We start from the raw sequence: 23,496 nt of genomic DNA on the forward strand, positions 1-23,496 counted from the left end.
TGGTCCTAAGTCAAGGATTGCCTTTACCTGCTCTCCTCCCTCGCCCCCGGCTTGCTTCTCAGCTCAACAGGGAGCGATGGGATGAGTGAGCCCTTGGCTCTTGAACCCTGGTCCTGGTTTGGGAAACCTTCTCTCTGAATGTCGGGAAGAGCCTCTTTGCTCCCATCTGCAACTGGTTAACGGGGAGTCTGCAGCAGGCCTCGTCAGGGCCATCTGGATTCGGTTTCATCCTAAACAGAAGTAAATGTGGAGAAGATATTTCTCTCCATTCAATTTCACTTGTTGTGGATATTTGGCATACTTCGCAGCCCACATCTTGGGCCGCTGGCTGACGGTTCCGGCCCCACAGCCCTGCGACCTTCTTTTAAAACGGTGCCCGAAGGTTGGAATAGGGGAGACTTTTTTCCCCCTTGTGCGGAACATAAAAGCCCTCTCTTTTTAAAAAAATTGTAACCATATTTTCATTAAAATCAGTCGGAGCCCCAATAAACAATTGACAATGAAAATGGTTCCAAGTGCCGGCCGCAGCCTCCTTTCTATTTTTCTTCTCATTGTTTGAAGGAGGGAAAAAAATTCAAAATACGCTTCTTGGTTTAAATAAAGAAAAGTTCTCTTAAGTCAGAAGAATGCCTGGGCACACACACACACACAGGGCCCTTTATTACGGTATAATGAAAACCGACTGTAGGGTGAGCACAAGCATCTCTTTGCAGGGTGCCTGGATTCTTCCGCCTTTGTGCCCCCGCTCCCTTTGGGGGAAGGCAGGGGGGAGGCCCGGGCAGTGGGCACCCCTCCCTCCTAGCAGTTCTTCTCTTTGTACGCAGGTTTGCGTGCTGGTGCAGGATGTGTGTGGGTGGGCACATGGGACGCAGAATCTGCCCTCCCAGATCCCATGCCCTGTTTTAAGAGCCGGGTGCTCTCAAAGGAGCCATGGGGAAGGAATGGGGGGGTCGGGGGAGCTTTCCTCTCCATCTCTTCCTCTATGGAGATGCTCCACCATCCAGGTCACAGTTGCCCCAAAGGGGCTTTTTTCAAAAGGCAACTGGACTTTCTTGATTTTTTTTCCTCTGAAAAAGTTTTGCTTCTCATTCAAGGAGCTTCTTCAGTTTGGTCTCCATCTCTTTTTGGCCCAGAAGGTTCTGGACTTGTGGATGTGCTGCTGGCCTCCAACTTGGGTCAACTTCCTAAATACCTCCTTGCGTAGAGACTGTGAGCTTCTCTTGCCTAAACACCTTTACCTGAGGTGCATCTGAAAGTCCTGCAGAGACAGGAAGGCAGGAGAGCCTTTGAAGGCAGGACAGGATCGAAGGCCAGGGCTCCCAGATGCTCCCACCGCACCGCATGCCCACCTGTGCCCCAAGGCCACGCCAAGCGAACGGGGCCCTCGGGCTCTGTGCATGGAGTAGCCAGCGGCCTGCAGAACGGCTCCCATGTCCTGCTCCCTTCCCTTCCCCAGGGCCACGTCTCATTGCAGCTGTTTTCGCTTCCCAAAAGGGCTCTTGAGCAAAACAATTCCTTGGCAGCGTCTTCTGAGCCATCCAGGCGTGTCCCCCTGGCCATGTGGCAGCGGCTGCATTTCCTGGAGCAGCTTTTGCCTGGTTATGCGGCTGAGGTGTGTAGAGCCAGCGCCTGCCTGCCTGCCCACACGCTTGGCCCGCCTGCCCCGAAGAAGCCCTTTCTGCCTGATAAGGGTCTACATCAAAGGGCCTCTGGCCGAAGACACGGCCGGCCCAGGAGCTGCTCTTCCAAACGTGCGAGAAGAACAAGAAGTGGAAAGAGACCCGAGTGTCTCTTCCGCCACTTGAGGTTCAGAGGATGCTTTGAAGAACCGGGAAGCCACGGAGGAACCTGAAACTGGCGTTGGCCACGGTGTTCTATCGCAAATCTGGCTCTGTGGTTGAGAAGGAGGCTCTGCTGCTGCCTGGGGTCTTTCGGACGGACGGGTGGAGCGGGATTTATTTGTGGTCAGGGAGCAAAGAAACAATCGGACACCATGATGGAGTAATTAGTAGTGCGACATTTCAAACAGTGAAAAGGAGAAAATTATGGAGCGTTGTGAAACTAGACAAACTTTATAAGAAGCAGAGAGTGGTTAGCCGAGGCCACCCGTGAATTTGGAGTCCAGCATGCTCTGTCCCCAACCCTGATCCACCCACGAGAGGAGGGGAGTCTGCAGGGGAACTCAGAAAAGAAAAAAAGAAAAAAAGGGGGTGGGTGGGGGCTGTCTTATGCTATGGATGCCACAGTGCACACAAATGGTGTAGGGATTGGATCTGGATTGTGCCCTGCAGACGCCCCCAGACAAGAATTTAGCCCTATCCAGTCCCCTAAAACAGGGGCCCCAAGCCCTGGCCCGGTACAGGGCTGCTCCTCCTTTGGAACTGGGCCATGCAAACACATGTGCAAACCTCCATTTGCACGAGTGGCGGGCACTCGTGCACATTCGTGAAGTAATACAGGTGTGCATGAGTAGCCACTGCTCACGCAAATGGAGCTGTGCACATGTGCTTACCTGTTCCTCTCACAAAACCATTTCCTCTCCTTCCCCAGCTGGTCCACAGAGCCAGAGAGGTTGGGGACCACGGGGCCCTCCGTGGGGGGCCTTTAGGGAGAGGGGGAAATTCTTGCGCACTCTTGGTATCTCCACCTGCTTCCCTTATAACTGCCACGAAGGTTAACTGAGTGAAGTGGAGAGAATATTGGAAAAGTATCCATCGTCATGAGGGGTTTCTGCCTGCTGCCTCGCTGTGTTCAGGGGATCCTCCCCCCGCCCTGCCCCCCACCCCAAGGACTCTTTGCCTGGCTTCCATTTTCTCTTTGAGGAGATGAGGGATGCTTTTTAGCGCCTGGTCCAGCCAGAGTTTCGGAGGGCGGATTCTCATGCGCGCAGCTCTGAAGCCGAGCCAGGTCCCAGCTGCAGAAGTGCCACGGACACGCACCGAGGAGCAGGGAACGTGACTCCTGGCCGTTTTGGCTGTGCTGCTCCTGAGCTCTTTTTGCCGACTCTGGTGCAGAAGGCTCTAAAAATGTGTAGATGCTGCTGGGACAGAGTCATTAATTGAATTAACTTACGTCAGGCTCTTGTCATTGTTATGGCCGGAAGCCTCGGGGGAACAGGGGTTAGGTTTAGGGCTTTAATGCCTCCAAGCAATGGGTATCTAAATAAATTTATAACTCTTTAAAAAACTTAGCCTGTTCCCTTTGAATGGATTTTCAGGTTCTGGCGGCCATCAGCCCAGAGTTTGATAAATGGGCCCCTCTCCCCTTTGGAAATAGGGTTTTTTTTTAAAAAAAGGCAGACTGTGGCAAGAGTTGGATGAGTATGTTTTCCAAGGCGTCTCCTTCCATAGCACCTCTGGGCCAGGGCCTGTGATATGGGACTGGGTGGGTGGGGATGGTGCGAAGGTTAATTAGCATGACCAAACTCTCTCTGGGCTTTGCTGACCACTTTTTCTGCAGAGCCAGTGGGTGACTCAACTTTGAAGTCCATGATGTTTGAGATCCCATGTTGTAATTCCACCTATCAATCTCCCACCTGTCCATCCATCCATCCATCGTATTTAGAAACCGCCTATCTCCCTCATATTATACAGCTGACCTACACAGACCAAAATGTACGTAGGGGAAACAAAATGCTGTGTTTGTAGCCTTGGCCAACACTGTGCGGGCAGGTGGCACAAATTCATATTTCTTTTTTAGGGGCTCACCGTATCACACAGTTCGATGGTCCCTCCCTAGGGAGATCCTTCAGAGGATCTCCAGAGGAGGAGGAGGAGGACCCTCCGTCTCTTTGAAGTCTCAAGAGATGAGACAAGAAGGAAGCCTTTGCTGCATCCTGGGGTTGCTTAAAGGAGGTGAGGCTGGCTGGGGGAGGGGCTCTGGCTGTCCTTTTCAAATCATGCAATGCTTGAGGTTTTGTTGCCTTTGCAGCCTGTTTTAAATTACTCCACCGCATCTTGATGTGATTTAGACCCGGGCTTTGACTTGGCCATCCCAGAATTCTCCCATTCCTCCCTCCCTGTCCCCCCAACTCCCCACCCCTCAACTATTACTTGATGGATTTGCTGGAATAGTAAGGGTCACCTTCACATTGCAGGAACCCCTTTTGGTTGAGCTCCAGTCTTCTGAAGGATGGTCTGGCCTTACCTGTAACTCCTGCCCAGGACAGTGAAGGGTTCCTGGTGGGCAATGCAAGAAGACAAAGCAGCTCCCACCGTAGCTTCTCCCCCACCATGTGGTCCAGTTGGGGTCAGGTTCTTCTGGTGAAACACCAGCGTTGGCTGTGGCCAGATGACTCTGTCTCATCTCTCCATTTGTCTCTGGGGGGGATTCTCCGCCATCCATGTCTCATGGTTGTCCCAAAGGGGCTTTTTTTTCAAGAGGCAACTGGACTTTCTGGTTTTTCTCTGAAGACGTTTCGCTTCTCGTCCAAAATGCTTCTTCAGCTCTGACTGGATGGTGGGCAATGGAAGGATTTATACTCCTTGCAGGCAGAGCTGGTCATTTGCATCCTTTTAGAGATTCCTTGAGGCCACTTGGAGGTTTATCTGTGTCATCAAACTTTTTGAAAGAAAAAACAGAAAGTCCAGTTGTCTCTTGAAAAAGCACCTTTGGGTCATCTCTCTATTGTTCCAGATGTTCTGCTCTTTGCCCAGGTGTCAAGGAAACCCAAGTCTCTCCCCAATGTTCTTCCTGGCACCGGTTTCCTCCTGCCACACCTACCTCCTCGTCTAAGTTGTGAGCCTTTCTCTAATGGCAGACTCCTTTCCTTTGGCATCAGGAGTGGCGACGGCTACCTGGAGGTCATAGGATGGAAGTCCAGCTTCTAGAGACTTCTTTCAGCATCTTTCTTGCGCCTGACCTTGCTGGGTTGGCCTGGGCAAGGTGGCCCTTGTTTGAAGTCTTCTCCACTTCTAGGTGACCTTCCAAAAAGTGGAATGATAGATGTTCAGTGGTATGGCCACCTTTTCCAATCCCTCCCGAAATTCAAAGGCCTCTCTAACCTTCTTTCTGAGAGAGCTCTTTCAAAATAGGCACCCTGTTCCCACACCCTTCAACAGCAACGAGCAAATCAAAGAAAGAGCTGAGGCTCCTCCCAGGTCCCATATGACAATATTCCTGTCAGGTGCAGGAAATCAGGAGCCAAGGCGGTTCAGATGAATATGGGTTTGCATGCTGACACTCTCTACAAGAATCTGAACTACTGACGGTCGAGGCAAATTGGTGGCAGAGGAATTCAAGGAGGGCTGGGCTTGAATCTCTTGTGGGCACAAAGGGATTCCAAACTGATGACACGCTTGATTCCTCCGGCTGGCCTGGTCACCACCTACGTCTCCAACCATTTCTGCCTGATCTGATCTGGCGCACCTGATTCTAATAGGGGTGAGATAGGGGTGAATGTGGGGTGTACTTAGCTAATCTACACATGAAATTTCCATGGATGTTTGATTTACACCATGGACAACAAACTGTAAATAGTGCCTAATATTTCTTACGTTAAATCTCCTATGATGCTCTCTTATCTATCAGTATTGTTGAAATGAAGATCAGATACTTTATTAGTATGTTAAAATATTACTATTATGGTTCTTGCATAGTCAGCCAGGTGTTCAGACTAGATTTCGCATTTTTGCCGCCTGTCTAGTCCTTCCCAAGGACCTGGGATGATGATGAGGATGAGGATGATGATTTAATTTACAGTACATCTAGCCTTCATTATTTTATAAACAACGGAGGGCAGTGAACATCTCCTCCTCCTTCTGATTTTCCTCACAACGACCACCCTGTGAAGTGCGTTGGGCTGAGAGAGTGTGACCGACCCAAACTCACCCAGCTGGCTTCCATGCCTAAGGAGGGACTTGAACTCATGGCCTCCAGGTTTCTAGCCCGGTGCCTTAAGTACGGGGAGACCTTAACTTACAACCACAATTGAGCCCAAAATTCCTGTTAAGCGGGTTTTGCCCCATTTTACGACCTCTCTTGCCAAGTTGCTAAGTGAACCTCTGCAGTTGTTCAGTTAGTAACATGGTTGTTAAGTGAATCTAGCTTCCTCGTGGATTTTGCTTGTCAGAAGGTTGCAAAAGGGGATCCCATGATCTCCGGACACTGCAAAGATCATAAATACGAGTCAGTATTTGCATTTGGATTTTGATCAGGGGACCCTGGGGAGGCAGCAACGGCCAGCAGTGTGGAAGAGGCTCCTTTTTTTCGGTGATGTTCTAACTTTGAATGGTCACTAAATGAACTGCTGTAAGTCGAGGACTGCCTGTGCTATACCAAACCTGCTCTTCAAAATAGGTTGAAAAGTTTCAAACAATTCAGGGAGGGAGGGAGGGGTCCTTCCTTTTTCTCACGACTGTGTCCTCCCCCAGTCTCTTGATCCAGCCAGATGAAAGTCGCCAGCGGCCTGGGAAGGGCAGAAAGGCCAGGCAGGGGCTGATAGGAGCCAGCCGGCGTCTCTGCTGAAGTCGAGGTGGTGGGCGCTGCTTTCCCAACCACGGCTGGTAGCTGAGAGCCACAGGCAAGATGGCGGGAGGCTTTTATTGGCCGGGGGGGGGGGAGGCGGCAAAAGCGGAATTTCAGATGGCAGTTTCTGAAGGAGAGCTTTGGCCTTTGGTGGCTCATGAGCAATTCTGCCGACTTCAGTGGGGCTGAGCCCCTGCCCAGCCCAGGCGGGGAAGTAAAAGCCATGGGGTGGTTCTTCACCAAGGACTTGAAACCCTGAAATGGCTCCCTCCGCTTGGAAAGGACGGAGCCTCTGAGGGGATGGTATTTGGGGGGAGAACGAGATCGGGAGCCCCGGACTGGTTACTCTCTGGAGTCAGAGGACGGAGGGAGGGTCCCTGGTGCTCTCTGAGCTGGGAGATGTTTCCTTGCAAACGTTTCATGAGCCAAACTAGGGAACATCATCAGGGCATCTAGAGCAAACCCCTTCCTCTTCTAGCACTGATGATATTCTCTAGTTTGGGTCATGACAGGCAGTGGGGTCCGAAAGGTTGGAGACCCCTGCCCTAGGAGGGCACTTCTAGCGTCCTCCATCTTGGGCAACCTTGGAGGACTGTCTTGTTCCCGAGAGGCTCCCCAAAGGCCTTGCAGGTTCCCCTTCTGCCTGGGGAGGGGGGAGGACCCAGGGCAGAGGGCTGCTTCTCTTGTCTTCTGCAAAAGACCCGCTTCCTCCCCAGCAGCTCTGCCAAAGAATGTGGGGCGGATTTGATCAGGACCTGCAGGGAAGCTGTGGGAATTCCTACTAATTAAAACAGTCTGAATACAAAATGCCACACTAATAAAGGAGAATATTTGCAGCTCAGGGTTGAAATGCAGAGTTTTTGGTGCTCTCAGCTGGGCGGCTTCCTTGCAGACGGTTCATCCGTTAGTCCCTAGCTCTGATGATCTTACCTGGTTTGGGTAATGAAAGTTTGCAAGAAAACCACCCGGGATCCCACAGTCATTCCTCCTCCTCCTCCTCCTCCCACTGATGGTGTTATGTGGTTAGGTAATGAAATGACTGCAGAAAAACAACCAAGCTCAGGGAGCACCAAGAACCCTCAGATACCCCCCTGGGAAGGCCTAGGAGCGCACGGAGTCTGCCAGAGGCCAAGGGATGCTTGTGTCACCTGTGCATTGTTTCCTGCCGGCTTCCACCTTCCTTCTTTTACCTTTCAGTCCACTGAGTATAGGTTGCTTGGCTGCTCTTGAGGCAGGTGGCACCCTCGGCCTTTGCAGGTCTCTGCACCTGGTAAAAATGGCCAGCACAATCGGAACAGTTTAGATATCCGGCTGTAGGTTAGTCACTCCAGGAACTGCTTAATTTTATTCATAAATTTGTTCATCGTTCGCACTGTCTTTTTAAAATCATTCACTGCTCCGGCGTTTTATATTTCGATACTCATTTTATATGTTGTTTCTATGAATTTCACGCACTGGGCCGCATTTTGCTACGCTATATGAAACAAACAATATCCATTAAAAACAGATTAAAAGTTAACAAGCCAAAGACATTAAAAGTCAGCATGAGAAAAAGATTTAATGTCTTGGATTAATAAGTAGCCTTGAGGCTCCTCGGCCTTCTGGATCCATCAGGCATCATTGGTCAAGGAAAATAAATGAATAAATGACCCCACTTCTTTGTGGATGCGAAGTCCACTCAAGAGGGGATGAGCAAGGGGAGCCTCCGGGAAGCCAAGCAGGAGCTTCGGCAACTCTGCCATAGTGGAGGTCAGGCGCTTAGAGAGGCCGAGCTCCCTTTGAAGCAGCCCCTTGCAAGGACCCAGCAGCCCAGCTGGGAAGGCAGGTTGCTCCCCCTCTAGCTATGGGGAAAAGGGCTTATCTGCTGAAGCTGCTCAAAGGCCGCCTCCTCTTCTTCCTCCCCCTTCCCCCTCCTCCTCCTCTAATGTGGCTGCCTGGCATCCCTGCTGGATCTAAGAGGATCCTGGATTGCAACCTGCTCCTTCGGGGGAGGGGATACCGTCCCTTTCAGAACCTCTGGATTCAGTCACCTCTCTTCCTTGCTGAAGACTCTCCCATGTGACCTGGAGGTGCCCAGGGTCTTCTGCTTGAGCAGGGGGCTGGACTAGAAGACCTCCAAGGTCCCTTCCAGCTCTGTTCTGATTCATCATCCAATCGCCCCCACCCCCGCAGCCCCTCAAATGCTCTAACCAGATCCTGTGGTCAGTGATCCCCCCCCCCCGAGTGTGGAGGGTTTGTGCAGATCCCACCATGTGGCTGCCCTTCACCTCTCCCCACGGCCGAAGCCAGGCCTCTCTAGAGGCCCAAGGATTCCAGCTTGTCTCCTTGACTTACGACCACAATTGAGCCCAGAATTTATGTTGCTAAGGGAGACATTTGTTAAGTGAGCTTTGTCCCATTTTATGACCTTTCTTGCCACAGTTGTTAAGTGAATCAATGCAGTTGTTAAATTAGTCCCACGGTCATTAAGTGAACGTGGCCTGTCAGAAGGTCGCAAAAGGGGATCACGTGACTGCAGGGACGCCGCAACCGTCAATCATCCGAATGTAAAAGACGTGAGTGACCCCACGGGATGCTGTAACCGTCGTAACGGTGAACAATGGCAATAAGTCATTTTTTCCAATGCCATTCTAACTTCTAACGGTCACTAAATGAACGGTTGTAAGTTGAGGACTACCTGTGATTTCAGGTGCCTTGGAAGGTCCGCTGGCCCTCCTCTTCTCTCCCCCACCCCCCCAAACGGCCTTTCTTGGCCGCTCTTTGTTTAGTTAAACCTCCCACCAGAAGCTGTGTCAGGACTCTGAGTTTACACCTTGCAGTAATCAGACTCCCCTTATCTGATCTTTTGCAAGAGGGGGGGGGGAGATTTTATAACTTTCAAATGTGTCTCTGGCGGAGGCCCAACCACACTGTCACTCCTGGTTAGCTTTCCTCCCTTCTCTCCTCGCCTCTTTTCCCTAATATTGTTTTAAGGGCCGGGTCTTCCTTCCCGAGGAGGGGTATCGTGAGGCCGTATTTCAGCGTTCTGTGTCTCGGCCCATTAGAGGGGCCCATAAAACAATTGCGGCGGCCTCCGGAGCTAATCAAAACCACCAAGCCCAGGAGCTGCTCCCTCCCTCCTGGCCTTCTTCCTTCCTTTGGGCCCAATGAATCCTTTGCCTTGGCTGCCGCTCAGAAGCAGGAGCCCATTAGAGCCTCAGCAGAGTTGGTGGTGGGATCGGCCTGGGGGAGCCCCCCCCGCACTCCCAGGGCCAATAAACCAGGGGGCCTTCCTGGGCCTCCACCCCTCCCTGGGAAAGCCCCCTTCTTCTGAGGAGGGCTGGAGGGGAAGCAAGCAGGATTGGCAGGAGGGCTCAGCGTTGGAGCGGTCCTGCTGGTTACCCCCCCCCCCACCTGCCTCCAGAGGTGTCCAGCGGCTGGAGGATGGTGGTGCTGAGCATTTCAGGACCAGCCGCTGGTCTGGAGGCCTGTGGGAATTTGGAAGCTCTAAGCCAGGAGGCTTCTTTTGGGCGGCCCAGGAGCAAACTCGGCCAGCCTGTCTGCTCCACTTGGCTCGCTGGTTGGGCACTGGGGACTTTCTCCTCCCTAGCAATAGCCATAGCACTGCGACTTCTATACGGCTTCCCAGCCCTCTCTAAGCGGTTTACAGAGTCAGCCTGTAGCCCCCAACAATCCGGGTCCTCATCTTACCCACCACAGAGGACAGAAGGCTGAGTCAACCTTGAGCCGGTCAGGATCAAACTCCTGGCTGTGGGCATTGAATTGACCTGCAATGCTGGTCAATTTATTGGCCAATCACACTTGGCCAATAAAAAAATTCTATTCTATTCTAACCACTGTGCCGCCTTGTCTGGTCTCTTAACGTGGTCAAATCCTCATTGGTGTTTTGGTAGTGACTTCACCGGTCTCGCTCTTCAACCTGATGTCCTTTTGGCCCTCCTCAATTCACTTCCAAGTGGAAGGAAGATGAGCCGGGGGTTGGGCTAGAAAACCTCCAAGCTCCCTTCCAACTCCGTCATTCTGCTCTTTTAACAAGATGATCCCATCATTCCTTCCCTGGGAGTTTTGTGAGGAAGTGTGTCTTGAATCCTCCCATGAGTCTGGATCACTTATCAAGTCCGCCAAACTCCCGATTTCTCCATTCCGTAGAAATTCCTTAAATAGGAACTGAGGGAACTTCCTGAACAGAGAAAACCAACTGCTCCATCGAGTCGGCCTTCTCTTTTCCTTGGTATTATTTTGAACTGTTATTTTTATATTTTGCTTAATAGCTCTTTCCTTACCTATGGAAGCAGGCGTTGCCAGCCCTCCGCATGGCTATTGTGCAAAGGCTGAATGATATCATGGCATAACATTTAGTGACCGCTCAAAGTAAAACCGCACAGAAAAGAAGGGACTTATGGCTCTTTTTCACACTTACGACCGTTGCAGCATCCCCATGGTCACGTAATCCAAATGCAGACGCTTGGCGACTGACTCATATTTATGACGGTCGCAGTGTCCCGGGGTCATGTGATCACTTTTTGACTTACAAGCAAAGTCGATGGGGAAGCCAGATTTCACTTAACAACTTATTTACTAACTTATCCACTTCAATCATTCACTTAAGAACTGTGGCAAGAAGAGTCGTAAAATGGGGCAAAGCTCACTGAACAACAGAAATTTGGGGCTGAATTGTGGTCGTAAGTCAAGGGCCAGAAGAGTCTGTACCAGAAGGTACAGAAGGGTCACCCAAGCCGGACAGGTCCCGGCTCAGGAGCCAGATGGAAAATATCCACGAATCCATTAACCGCCATGAGAGGAGAGGGGAAGAATCACATGCCAGATCTGTGGTCGCCTGGGGTTGACAAGGACCAGGGCAGCACCTGCTTTCCCTGGGCTGCTGCACAAAAGCCTCGCCCAGGAGGTCCCAGGGGAAGGGTCTCCGCCTCCGGCTGGGGAGCCTGGCTTGCCTGGGAGAAGCTAGACCAGGTAGGAGGGGGGTTTCATTTTCCAAAGTGGGCTTGACCCCGAGCCAGTTTGGGAGGAAATGACAGTAACCACCTCCAAAGGGGCCAGGAAGTACGTGGCCAAGCCACCTTGCCGCGTGGCTGCTCCAGGCCCTGGAAGCAGATGGCCGCTCTCTCTCCCCCCACTCATCTTAAGCAAAGAGCAGAGAGGGGGGAGCCGAGATGGATGGCTTCGGGGTGAGCCAGGTGCCTTCACCCCCGTCATTTAGTAATGCCCCGGCTTTCATGTTAAGCGAAAGGTAACATTTTTGGGGGGCCGGCCTCCTCCCTCGCCAGGTTGCTCATATGTCTGAGGGGGCCTCACCTGCACTTTGATGTGCCTTCCAAGCAGGCCCCTCCAAAGGGGGCAGAGGCCTTTATGGGAAACAGAACCGTCCAAATGGGTTGTTGGGCGGCCAGATCGTTTGTCTTCCTTTATGGGAGGCCTGTCACACAAGCACAGGGGGCTTCCTCCTTAAAAGCAGGAAGGGAGCTCCTAAGTGGCTGAAGGGCTCTAGGCACCTCTCAGGATTTGATGTGACTGAAGCCCTTTGATTTCTCTCCAGAATCTAAAGCAGGGGGTGACCAGCTTTGGAAACCTGTGGACTTCAGCTCCCAGAATTCCCCAGCCAGCTACTCCCTGGTGGAATAAGAAATTGTGAGAGAAATGATGACATTAAAATAGGGGGAAAACTGTAGGAGATGAGCGGGCTGAGCCAGAGGGAGGGAGGGAGGGAGGGAGGGAGGGGTCAAGCACGTCAACAGTCTGGAGTCCCTTCGTGCCCACAAGAGATCCAAGTTCGGCTCTCCTTGAATTCCCTTGACCCTTATCCGCCACCAATTTGACTTGACTGTTAGTAGTTCTGATTGTTGTAGAGAGTAGCAGGGATTAAACTAGAACTCATTTGAACAGCCTGGATTCCCGGTTTCTTGCGCCTGATGGAAACAGTGCTAACCCTAGTTGACGTGAGCCGCACTCACCTTGTCTCCTTGGCTTCCTTTCCTAGCTTCTGCCCTCTCCATCCTCCTCCTCCTCGCTCTTCAAGCAGACCCCTCCCACTTCTCATCAGCTCTGTTCCCCTCAACCTTCTCCGTGGCCTCTTCCTCGCCTGGAGGTTTTGCCATTCTGCTTTGCTTCATTCTCTTCGTTTGACCAGGTCCGAGTTCTCCTTTTGGAGTGGACGCTTGTTTTGCTATTCATGCTTCATCTTGACCGGCTCCTTCTTGAGTCTCTCCTGCCCTGTTGGACCCGCTGCTTCTCCAGTGGTCCCTTCCCGCTGCGTTTGTCTGACTCTGATAACGTTTTCTGCCCAGCCCAAGTCCTTGAACCCACCTCTGTTCTGCCCAGCATCTTTCCCACGGCTGTGGAGGCCACGCTGCCTCGGCTCTTCCACGCAGTGCTTCCCTGGAGGGCTTTGTCCGTTGCTGAGACCGCAGCTTGTTTTAGATCCAGAAGTAGATCTAGTAGATCTTCCCTTGATGCCCTGGAAGGGACGCCCCATTCATGGCATTCTGCTCTCCAGAAGCGTTTCTGCAGAAACAGACCGAAGGCCTTCCGCCAATGTGCCCAAACCTCCTTTCCGGCCTCCATTGTGGATTTCACGGGCTCTTCTTGCCCGCTTGCGGCATCGCCACGGAGGGTTCTGCTTCTTGTGCAGGCCACCGGGAGAAGCCGAGTGTGCTGGGAAGTTCCCAAGTTGTGATTCCTTGGCTTCCTTGTCAAAGCACCTGGCCGTTTCCATGACCAAAATATTCCCGTTGGGAGCCCAGGTGCCTCCAGAACTCTCCTGTTTATAGTTCTGCACCATTTACGTGTAACTCGCCATCGCTCCCCTTCCATTTCCTGCCGGCGTCTCTCTTCGTTTTTGCATCCGCAGTCGGCACTTTGGCCAAAGGGTTTGGTGTTGGAAGACCAGGGGCCGCTCCTGCCTCTGTGCTCTGATGCCACCCCGGCTGTTCCGGGGGCCTCGGGGGGACACCCCCATCAGTGACGAACCTTCTGTTTACAGGCAGCCCTCGACTTACCACGCTTCATTTACTGACCGTTTGAAGTGACTTATGACCATTATGGCATCCGCATGTCACCTGATTTACATTCGGATGCTTAACAACTGACTCGTATTTATGACGGCTTCAGTATCCTGGGGTCACGTGATCCCCTTTTGCGACCGTCTGATAAGCCAGATTCACTTAGCAACCGGGTTGCTCACTTAACAACTGCAGTGATCCACGTAACAACGGTGGCAAGAAAAGTCATAAAATGGGGCAAAACGCACTTAGCAACTGTGTCACTTATTAACATAAATTTGGGACTCAATTGTGGTCGTAACTTGAAGCTTTTCTTTTTCTTCTCTTTTCCCTCTTCCCATTTTCCTCCCCTATTTCCCCACTATTCAAGTTTTACTTGGCGTCTCCTTGCTTCGTATTTTGATGAACTATATACAGGTGGTCCTCAACCTACGACCGCAATTGAGCCCACAATTTCTGTTGCTAAGTGAGAAATTTGTTAAGTGAATTTTGCCCCATTTTACAACCTTTCTTGCCAGGTTTATTAGGCACATCGCTGACTCGGTTGTTAAGTGAATCTGCTTCCCTGTTGACTTTGCTTGTCAGAAGGTCGCAAAAGGGAATCGCGCGACGGCGGGGACACTGCGACCGTCACAAATATGAGTCAGTTCCCAATCGTCTGAATTTGGATCGCGTGATCCCGGGGATGCTGCAAAGGTCGTAACTCTGAAAAGCATTTTTTAGTGGCATCGTAACTTTGAATGGTGGGTAAACAAAATGTAAGTCGAGGACTACCTGTATATAGAGCCCCCCCCTCTCTCACATGACCTCCCTTCGTGAATCTCAGGCTCTCCCAGAAGGGGAGGCAGGGCTTACATGGCCTGGCTATGCTGGCCTAGAATGGAGGGCAGGGGGCTTCAGGAGACGGAGCCTGACCCAACTGGGGCTCCAAAGATGCTTCGCAGGAGGGGAGGGGTTGGAAGAAGACCAGCCTCCCACCCACCCCCACCCCCCATCCTCCTCCTAGCCAGGTGACACACACACTGGATACTGTGGATACTCTGTGTGTGTGTGTGTGTGTGTGTGACTGAGTGAGAGTATTTTACAAGCTGGGATGTGCAAAGGCAGAAATTGTGCTGTGGGGCCGCTAGAGGTCAGGAGGGGGCCGTGCCACAAGCCCTGCCTGGTTGCAGAGGGGGAGTCCTTCCTTAGAGAGCCTCCCCCCCCCCCACAGCTGCAGGGTCTGTCCTGCCTGCTAGCGGCAGAGGACCCCCAGACCTGGGGAGGGTCTTGTAAGGGAAGGAAAGACACTCCCTCCCCCCCCCCCTTCTCTTGCTGACACTCAGACTTCCCTGGCAATCGGTAGAAAAGTTGCTGCAAACTCCTGGGGGTTTTTTGGGCGGGGGAGGGAGGCTCCCATATACTGTAGATAAGGCCTTGACTTTCAACAGTTTGTTTAGTGACCATTTAAATGTACAACAGTGCTGAAAAAAGGGACTTTTGACCGTTTTTCACAGTTACGACTTTTGAACCATCCCCAAGGTCACGTAATCAAAATTCAGATGCTCGGCCACTAGTTCATACTTGCGACCTTTGCTGTGTCCCGGGATCCCCTTTTGCCACCTTCTGATGAGCAAACTCAGCAGGGAAGCCAGATTCACTTAACAACCACATTATTAACTTAACAACAGTGATTCACTTAACAACTGTGGCAAGAAAGTTCGTAAAATAGGGCAAAACTGACTTAAGTGTCTCACTTAACAATAGAAATGGTGGGCTCAATTGTGATCGTAAGTCGAGGCTGCCTCTAATTCTGTGACCCCTGAAAATGTACATATACAAATCTAAGATGAGGAGTGTGTGTGTGTGTGTGGGGGGGGGTATCTTCTTGTCATGTTAAAAGAAGGTCCTTCTTCCATCTCTAGAGAACACACACACACACACACACACACACACACACACACACGTTTCTCACAGAGCAAAATGTTTCACTGGAGGATGCAAGTTGTCAGTGGGGGGGGGGGAGACCCTGCCTGGGGAGGGGCTCCTCTAGCTTGCCCTGGCCTTAATGTCTTGGCAGAAGAGGGCGGACAGATGGCATCCATCTGCAGTGCACAATTCAGGTTTCCCAGGGTGCCTTTCACGCCTCTCTGGTGCCCAGATGTTGGCAGCTGGAACTAATGGGGGGGGTGTCAAGGGGAAATAAGTCTTAATGGCGGTGGGGCCCCTGGGGGTCCAGGCCTGTGTACCGCTGGGCCATCAGCCAGGTGGGGCTTCCCAAGGACACCTCCAAAGGGGGCCGTTGGACGGGGTGGCAAGTAATGCGGAGAAGCCTCCCCTGGGTGACCGAGCCTCCTGTCCGGTTGTGTCCTAGGCCCAGCAGCAGAGGAGCCTGGATGGCCTGGAGGGGCAGCCCTTGAGGGCCGGGGGCCGAAGGGGCAGGAGAGTGGCCGGCGCAAACTCAGGACCGGAGCTTAAGAACGCCAGTCCGATCTCCGAGCGGGATTCTGGGATCCTGGATGTGGAAGAGGAGGAGGAGGAGGAAGAAGAAGAGGCAAGTTTGTTCTAAGGCCAGACCTGAGCGGGGGAGGGGATCGGCCAGGCTGCCCACGGAAGTGGCCGGGAGGGAAGGGGGGGGGGCTCTGAGAGAGGGGGGGGGGAGGCAGGCAGCTGATTCGCATCCGGTTCTGGATCTGCCCCGGGGGTGGGTGGGTGGGAATGGGGGTGGAGGTAGTTGCCACTTGGGGCCTTCCAGGCTGGGCTTATCCTTTCTGAGGCCCATCTCACCATCTGTCCAAGGTGCTTTGCTTATATAGGAAGTCCTCAACTTACAACCATTCACTTAAAGACCGTTCAAAGCCACACAGTGGCACTGGAAAAAGGGACTTATGACCCCCCTTCCACTCTTACGACCGTTGCAACATCCCCACGGTCACGGGACCAAAGTTCAGATGCTTGGCAGCTGGTTCATATTTATGACAGTCGCAGCGTCCCGGGATCACATGATTCCCTTTTGCGACCGTCTGACCAGCAAAGTCAATGGGGGAGCCGGATTCACTTAACGACCGGGTTCCTAACTTAACGACTGCAGTCGTTCACTGAACGACTATGGCAAGAACGGGGCAAAGCTCGCTTCATCGCTGTCTCACCTAGCAACAGAAGTTGTGGTCGTAAGTCGAGGACTGCCTGTATCGTGGCCTCTGCTTGAAAGCCTCCCCGGTTTTCCTGTTGCCTTGAAGCTTCCCGTTCATTGCATGGTAGAAGTTCCCTGCAGTTCCCCTCTTGCTCCTGTCCCAGAGCAGCCGAGCGACAGGCCGCCCTCTTCCGCCCATTTCGGAGCTCTCTGGTTGGAAGGTGGGAGATTTGTGGGAGGGGGAGGGGACCCCTCTGGGAGAAGAAGCTCGGGGAAGAATCGCCCTCCTGTACAACCTTCCCTCTTGGCCACTTCCGGCTGCTCCCTTTGGCCCTCCTTCCAAAGCAGCCTCTGCATTCCCTCCCTCCCCGCTTTGATTGACAGCTGTCCCTGTTATATGTCACCCCAGGTGCCCGGTGCTCAGGATTTGGTGGATTTCTCCCCCGTCTACCGCTGCTTCCACATCTACTCCGTGTTGGTAAGTGGCTGCTCCTTTGCCTCCAATGTCGGATTGTTGAGACTTTTAACAATTGTTCTTCCCTGGTAAGGAGCCATTTCTGGTGGCACGCAGGACGAATGTGGACCAGGATTGTCCCAGAAGGGCTTTCTTGGTTTTGTTCCCTGAAGACGTTTCGCTTCTCATCCAAGAAGCTTCCTCAGGTCTTCTTCAGTGAAGAAGCTTCTTGGGTGAGAAGCCAAATGTTTTCAAGGAAAAAACCTCCAGAAAGTCCGGTTGCCTTTTTGGAAAAGCACCTTTGGAATGACCCTGACCTGAATGGCGGACAGTCTCCATAGACCTGTAGACAAGGATGGTGCCTCAGGAGGCAGCCAAGCTTCAGTGCCAAGCGATTGGCATCCCCTGCAGGCTTCAGACCAGGCAGGGAGAGAGGCCCCGGGTCCTTTGAAGCTTCCTTCGCAGAGCCTGGTACGATGGGTGGGCTGCCTTGCTGGAGACCCTCCTCATCTTGCTTCGCTCTCTCCTCTTATTGCCATTGTTGCGCTACCTGCTCTCCTCCCTGTCCCCGCCCGTCCCCGCCCGGGCTCCTTCTCAGCAGAGCAAAGTGTGGGCCCAATGCTTCTCGTCAAAGGGGGAGGGGCTGCTCTTTAGCTGAGGGGGTGCCAGGGAAACAGCCAAAAGACTGAAGAGTAAAAAATGATACGATTTAAAGTAAGAATGGATATGTATGTAGAGAGTCAAAGATCGGAAATGGAAAAGGGCCGGTCGCATAGCAAGAAGAACCGATGGTAAGTGGACCAAGGAGATCAAAGGATGGATCCCACTTGATCGAAAGTATCCACGAAAGAGACCTAAAACAAGGTGGATGGACGACCTCAGCCAAGTATGGTTTGCCCAAGTGGACAAAGAAAGCTCAGCACCATCTTGGTTGGATACGTGTGAAGAGGCCTTCAACCTGCCATGGGCAGACAGGAGCTGGAACAATGGTGATGGAAATCCACGGGACAAAGAATCTACAAACCCACAACCGTGGAGCCTCGGCGGGTAACACAAACTTAACACAGCCCCATCTGTCCGAGAGGAGCCGCCTCCTGCCAGCCGGTCCCAGGTCTTCCTGGGCAGCCAGAGCAAAGGGCTCCACCCTCTCACCTGGAGGCTGCCACTGAACCTGTATTTTCGGATCGATCCAGCCTATCTACCAGCAGGTGCTCTTTGGGGGGATTCCTGGCGAAGAGGGACCTGGTGGTTGAGAAGAGAGCCACCCTCTCCAGGTTCTGGGACAACCCTTTCCTTCCTTCCGGTGGCCCAGGAGGGTCTCTTTCGTGACACCAATGAAGCTGCGGATGCTTTGTGGCCTCTCTTTGAAGGTCTGGTTTCAGGGGTTGGGGAGGGTTGTGCCCTTTGCCGAGTGCCTGTCTCTCTGTGTGTGTGCGTGTGTGTGAGTGCAGGGGCTGCCTCTGCGGGGCCTCCTTGGAAGGGCCCTGGAGGGATTGGGGTGCAGGGGCTTGCTTTCCACCCAGAAGCCCCGGGACCCTTCCCATCTTTGACCTCGGAGGGACGCTGGAAAAGGCCGTGCGGGGAGTTGTTGAGCAGGACGGCTCAGGGCCACGGTGGCCTCGGTCAAGCTGGGACCGGAAAAAATGTGCTCATCAGCCGGGCAGAAGGACTGGCATGTAAGAGCTGCAAACGGCGACTCCATCTGGCTGACAAGGGCCTTATCGGAGGCCTGGCTGCCCTGGAAAAGGATCCCTTTGAGCATAAACACTCCACGCTCCAGCATTGTCAGGGAACTCGACCTTCCTGTCACCTTGCTTTTATGGCTGAGCTGCTGGGAAGTTCCCAACGGATTAGTCGAAATCCTGCTTGGCTCTGCCAGTCCTGCTTATCAGGCAGGCGGCCGGGCAGAGCTCCCCTCTTGGAACAGGGGGTTGGGGCCGTGGCCGGGTCACGGCCGGAGCATCTGGCGGGCCTTCCTCCTCCTCCTCCTGCAGAGGCTTTCTAGGAAGCCCTGAACTTTGGCAAGGGGTCAGTCAGGCGGTCAGTGGAGAGCAGGGATAGTGGCCTTCAGGCCTGCTGGCCTCACTGCTGGGATCGGCTCCTGGCAGAGGAAGCTCTTGGAGGAGGAGGAGGAGGAGGAGGAGGAGGAGGAGGAGGAGGAGGAGGACTGTGGGGTCCTTGGTGCTCTCTGAGCTGGATTGTTTTCTTGCAGATGTTCTATAAGCCAACTAGGGAGCACCATCAGTGCTAGAAGGTGGCAGGGTTTGCAGGTGGTGGTAGTAGAGGAGGAGGAGGAGACAACAACAACGATGACAGCGACAGCAATCAAAAGAAGTACAACTGTCCCCGCGGCATCCTGCCAGGGCTGCTGCGGGTCAAGAGGAGTCCGGCCTTCTGCTGACCAAGCCTCCTGTCCGGCCACAGGGAGCCAGTGTGGATGGCAGGCTGAGGGCCCTTCCTGGGGCTCTTTCTGGCCCACCTGGGCCCACCTGCCTCTGGCTTAAATCTGCCGCTCTGCGGCTTTCCACTGGGGACGACAGAGCCCCGAATCCCAGGAGCCCCACGATGCCCGGTGCAGCTTGGCCCCTCTCCTGCCCTGCCCCGGCCTGGCAGTGACACGGTCCAAAAGGGGGCTTGAAATTGGAGGGCCTGGCTGAGGAAAGGCGGGAGGTGTGGGGGCTGCTGCTCTCTTGGGGCCTCCACCTCTGCGTGGGATCCAGAGATGTTTTCCAGGCAGGGCCCCCGCTGGGAATGCAATGTAGCCCCTCTGCTGCCCTGCCTGGCTGTGAGAGAGCTCCAGCCGGCCGGGGCTGCCTTGATAAGAGGCAGGAAAGGCCCTGGGAAGAAAGGGGGGGTCAGCAGGCCCAGATAGAGGCTGCCTTGCTCAGGGCTGGGGACATCTGAGGAGCCCCCCTCCCCTGCCTTTCTCCCATGCCTCTTTTCACCCTCTGACAGGAGAGAGGCGGCTGAGGAGCCCTTGATTCCAGTGCAATGAGGAGGTTCAGCAGGAGACTTTGGCTCCCGGGGCTGAAGCTGTGGAAAAGACGAGCCTCGTCTTCTCTTGGGTCTCCTGGCTCAACGTTCAAGATTAACAGAATAATAACAGAGTTGGAAGGGACCATAGAGGTCTCCTAGCCCAACCCCTGCTCAAGCAGGAGACAACATTTCAGACAGGTGGCTGTCCAGTCTCTTCTTGAAAACCTCCAGTGATGGAGCACCCACAATTTCTGGTGGCAAGCTGTTCCACTGGCTAATCGTTCTCACTGTCAGGAAATTTCTCCTTATTTCTAGGTTGCTTCTCTCCATGAGTTTCCATCCATTATTTCTTATCCTGCCTGCTGGTGCTTTGGAGAAGAGGTTAGCAGAATAACAGAATAAAAGAGTTGGAAGGGACCTTGGAGGTCTTCTAGTCCAACCCCCTGCTCAGGCAGGAAACCTGGCCTAGACCATTTCAGACAAATGGCTGTCCAATTTCTTCTTGAAAACCTCCAGTATTGGAGCATTCATAACTTCTGGAGGCAAGTTGTTCCACTGATTAATTGTTCAGTCAGGAAATTCCTCCTTATTTCTAGAATGGTTTTCTGCTTGGTATGTTTTCTTCCCCTCCAGGGTCCTCGACTCCTCCTCCTCCTCCTCCTCCATCATCATCTTCTCTGAGCCAGGCCATCATGGCTCTTTTTCTGCTGCACCTTCTTCCCTGCTCAGGCAGGGGCTCTTCCTGGACTGGGCACGGCCATCGGTTGAAATAACAGGAAATTGGGGGCATCCTGTTTGCAGGGGCTTTTGGACAATAGAGCCGGAGCACGATTATTCTGCAGGTCCAACCCAGGGCCTGGCATGACGGACGCCTCTCTGGGAATCTTCTCCTTGGGATGGAGGAGCAGGATCTGTGGGGCAGGGGACACTTCCTCCCCACTGGACCTCTTCCTTTTTTTATTGAAACTGAGAGCAGAGCGAAGAGCAACAGGGTGGAATTGAAAGGGAGGAGATTCCACTTGAGCAGGGCTCTCCCAGAGTGGCCCCTATAAGACCGGTGGACCTCAACTCCCATAATCCCTCACGCTGGCTGAGGAAGTATGGGAGTTGAAGTCCACCAGTCTTAAAGGGGCCAAGTTTGGAGACCCCCGGTCTTGACTTTTAAGAGGAGAATGGGAGGAGATGTCAGTTTTTTAATTACTGTTTTTATCTTGTATTTATTCATTGTTATTTTATCTGGCTGTGAACCGCCCTGAGTCCTTCGGGAGAAGGGCGGTATAAAAATTTAATTAATTAATTAATTAATTAAATAAATAAAGAAATGGAGTGATGGACTTCCCTTCAGTGGAGGTCTCAAAGAGCAGCTGGCCAGACACCCATTTCATGGATTCCTGTCCTGAGCAGAGAACTGGACCGGACATATGTGTTGGATGGTTTTGGTTTACGTAGCAGCCCATCTCACCTATATGACTCGGGGCCGCCTACGTCAAAGGAGCCAAAACCCATTCAGTACCAAAAATAAAAACACATCAGAGCTGGGAATCATGGAACAAACCTCCACGTAGCCAGGAGACTCTGACGGGGTCCCCCAGGCTTGGCCCAGGGCTCAGGGTTCAAGGCCTTGCGGAAGGCCCGCAGGGTCAGGGCCGAAGGATCTCTGACAGCTGACATGCACAATCTCTTTCCTTTCCTACCCAGGCCGTGAAATGATACTGCCAATAATAGCTATAAGCACATCGCCCTGAATTGCAGGAAGGAAACTCAGTCACTCAGAGCCTCTGATCCCCTGGGTGGAAGAAGGTTTAAATGAGCCGCGGGAACCGGCTTTGATGTCTACGATAACCTCGTCTTTGCTAAAAAACAGATCCAATGTACAATTGGGCTTGGAAGCCGCCTCTGTAAATGGAATTGTGCCACAAGTTTATATTTCAATCAGACATATGGTCTCCACGTTATTTACAGTATTTTTTGTCCATATTGTTTACTATTTATTTGACTCTTTCCTCTTAATAACCTTAATGGTGTTAACCATGTATTTTTATAGTTAATATAGGTAATTCCTGATCAGAACTTTGGTATAAAATGTTTTACGGTACTGTAAATGGTTAATAGTCCATTAGAATATATTAGCCATGTAATATCCACCTAATGATTAACTGTGATTTTTTTTTGGTTGACACGCCCATATTTATTGCTTTCATAGTATTTTCTTTCTTTATTATGTTTTCTTAATTTTTTTAAAAGTGCGCTTTTGTATCACTTTTATTTTTTTCCTTTTTTTTTGCTGAAGTAATAATAATTTAAGTTTTTAAGGAAGCCCAGAGGTGAGGGTGACAGAGGCTTATATTTGACTTCCAGAAAGTTTTTCCCCCCTCATAAATTCAGATGAGTGATAGGCAGAGCAGAGTGAGAAAAGTCCCTCCAGACGGAGGGAGGTGGGGGGGGGGTCTTCAAAAGGCAGCATTCAGACATAATTGTGGACAAGAAAATACCCATGTGGGAAGCAGCAAAAAAGGGGGAAAATCTTCTTTTATTGACGAATATTCTCCAACTAGGCCTTAAACAATATTTTAGGGCAAACACTCCCTGTTTTAGTAATATATTCTGTGAAGGAGCTCTAAGCAGAAATGGGCTGCTGGCCCTGCAAAGCTTCCAGGCTGTGTCATCCCACTCAGAGGAGAGGCAGGGGGCTTCGCCTGGCGGGGAGGGGGGGTCAGGCACGGCTTTCACTTCCTCTCCTGCTCTTTGGGTCCTGCTTCTGCTGCTGGCTAGAGAGGCTGGGTTTCCCAGGAGAAAAGGTTGAGTTTTGTTTGGACCCTTCCCAGTTGGTTCCAAGGGTTCCAAGGAAGCTGCTCCACAGCACTTCTCCACCTTTTCCGTAAGGACACCTGGGGGGGAAGGTTCTGCATCAGCTGTTAAGAGCATCTGGAAGGGTTTATTTTTTTCTCTTCAAGAAGTACAGGAGGCGAATAAGACAGAGGTGCAGGGAGGGAGGGGGGAAGGAAGGAGGAGGTCACCAGACAGCTGGGTGCGTAGCAGAAGAGTCAGCAAAGCCGAGCTCTGGATGAGGTTGGAGCCATGGAAAGAAATACAAGTTGACAGATTTAAATATAAATATTTCGGAGAGCGTTTTTCTAATCACTTTAAAACGTACTGTAAAAATAATTTAAATACATCAGAAGCAGGCTGTCAAAGGGACTTAGCAGCTTCTTGAAGAAGGAGGTTCAGGGGATTGCAGAAAAGCCCGATCGGATTTGGGGTCTTTGCGGCAGGCAGGGGCAGAGAGCCGGCCCCAAGATGGTATTTTCACGGGAGGGTCTTGTGTGGAGACGAAGTTAAAGGGCGGGAAACATGAACTTCTTCAGTCCTGATAAATTAAAAACAAATGCTGTGGATCACTTCATCCAGACAACTCCGTGCAATATAAAAAATTCTGAAAGAATTCAGTTGGGAAATGGTATTTTATGGCAAAA

General features: G+C 52.2%; 1 protein-coding gene across 7 annotated transcripts in view; it reads left to right on the plus strand.

Annotated features, from left to right (window-relative positions):
* EXOC6B (exocyst complex component 6B) overlaps window positions 1-23,496 on the plus strand; it is a 164,915-nt gene that overhangs the window by 59,952 nt on the left and 81,467 nt on the right. For 6 of the 7 annotated variants that reach the window (XR_009156410.1, XM_058193846.1, XM_058193848.1 and 3 more), the window contains 2 exons: window positions 15,835-16,014; window positions 17,003-17,071. Coding sequence is in view for 6 of the 7 variants with exons in the window: in XM_058193846.1 (XP_058049829.1) it covers window positions 15,835-16,014; window positions 17,003-17,071 (249 nt within the window). In the remaining variant the exon portion in view is untranslated. The remainder of the gene's footprint in view (window positions 1-15,834; window positions 16,015-17,002; window positions 17,072-23,496) is intronic. The other variant, XM_058193852.1, reaches the window with a different exon arrangement.

Source organism: Ahaetulla prasina, chromosome 8 (assembly GCF_028640845.1).
Source record: "Ahaetulla prasina isolate Xishuangbanna chromosome 8, ASM2864084v1, whole genome shotgun sequence".
Classification (NCBI taxonomy): domain Eukaryota; kingdom Metazoa; phylum Chordata; class Lepidosauria; order Squamata; family Colubridae; genus Ahaetulla; species Ahaetulla prasina.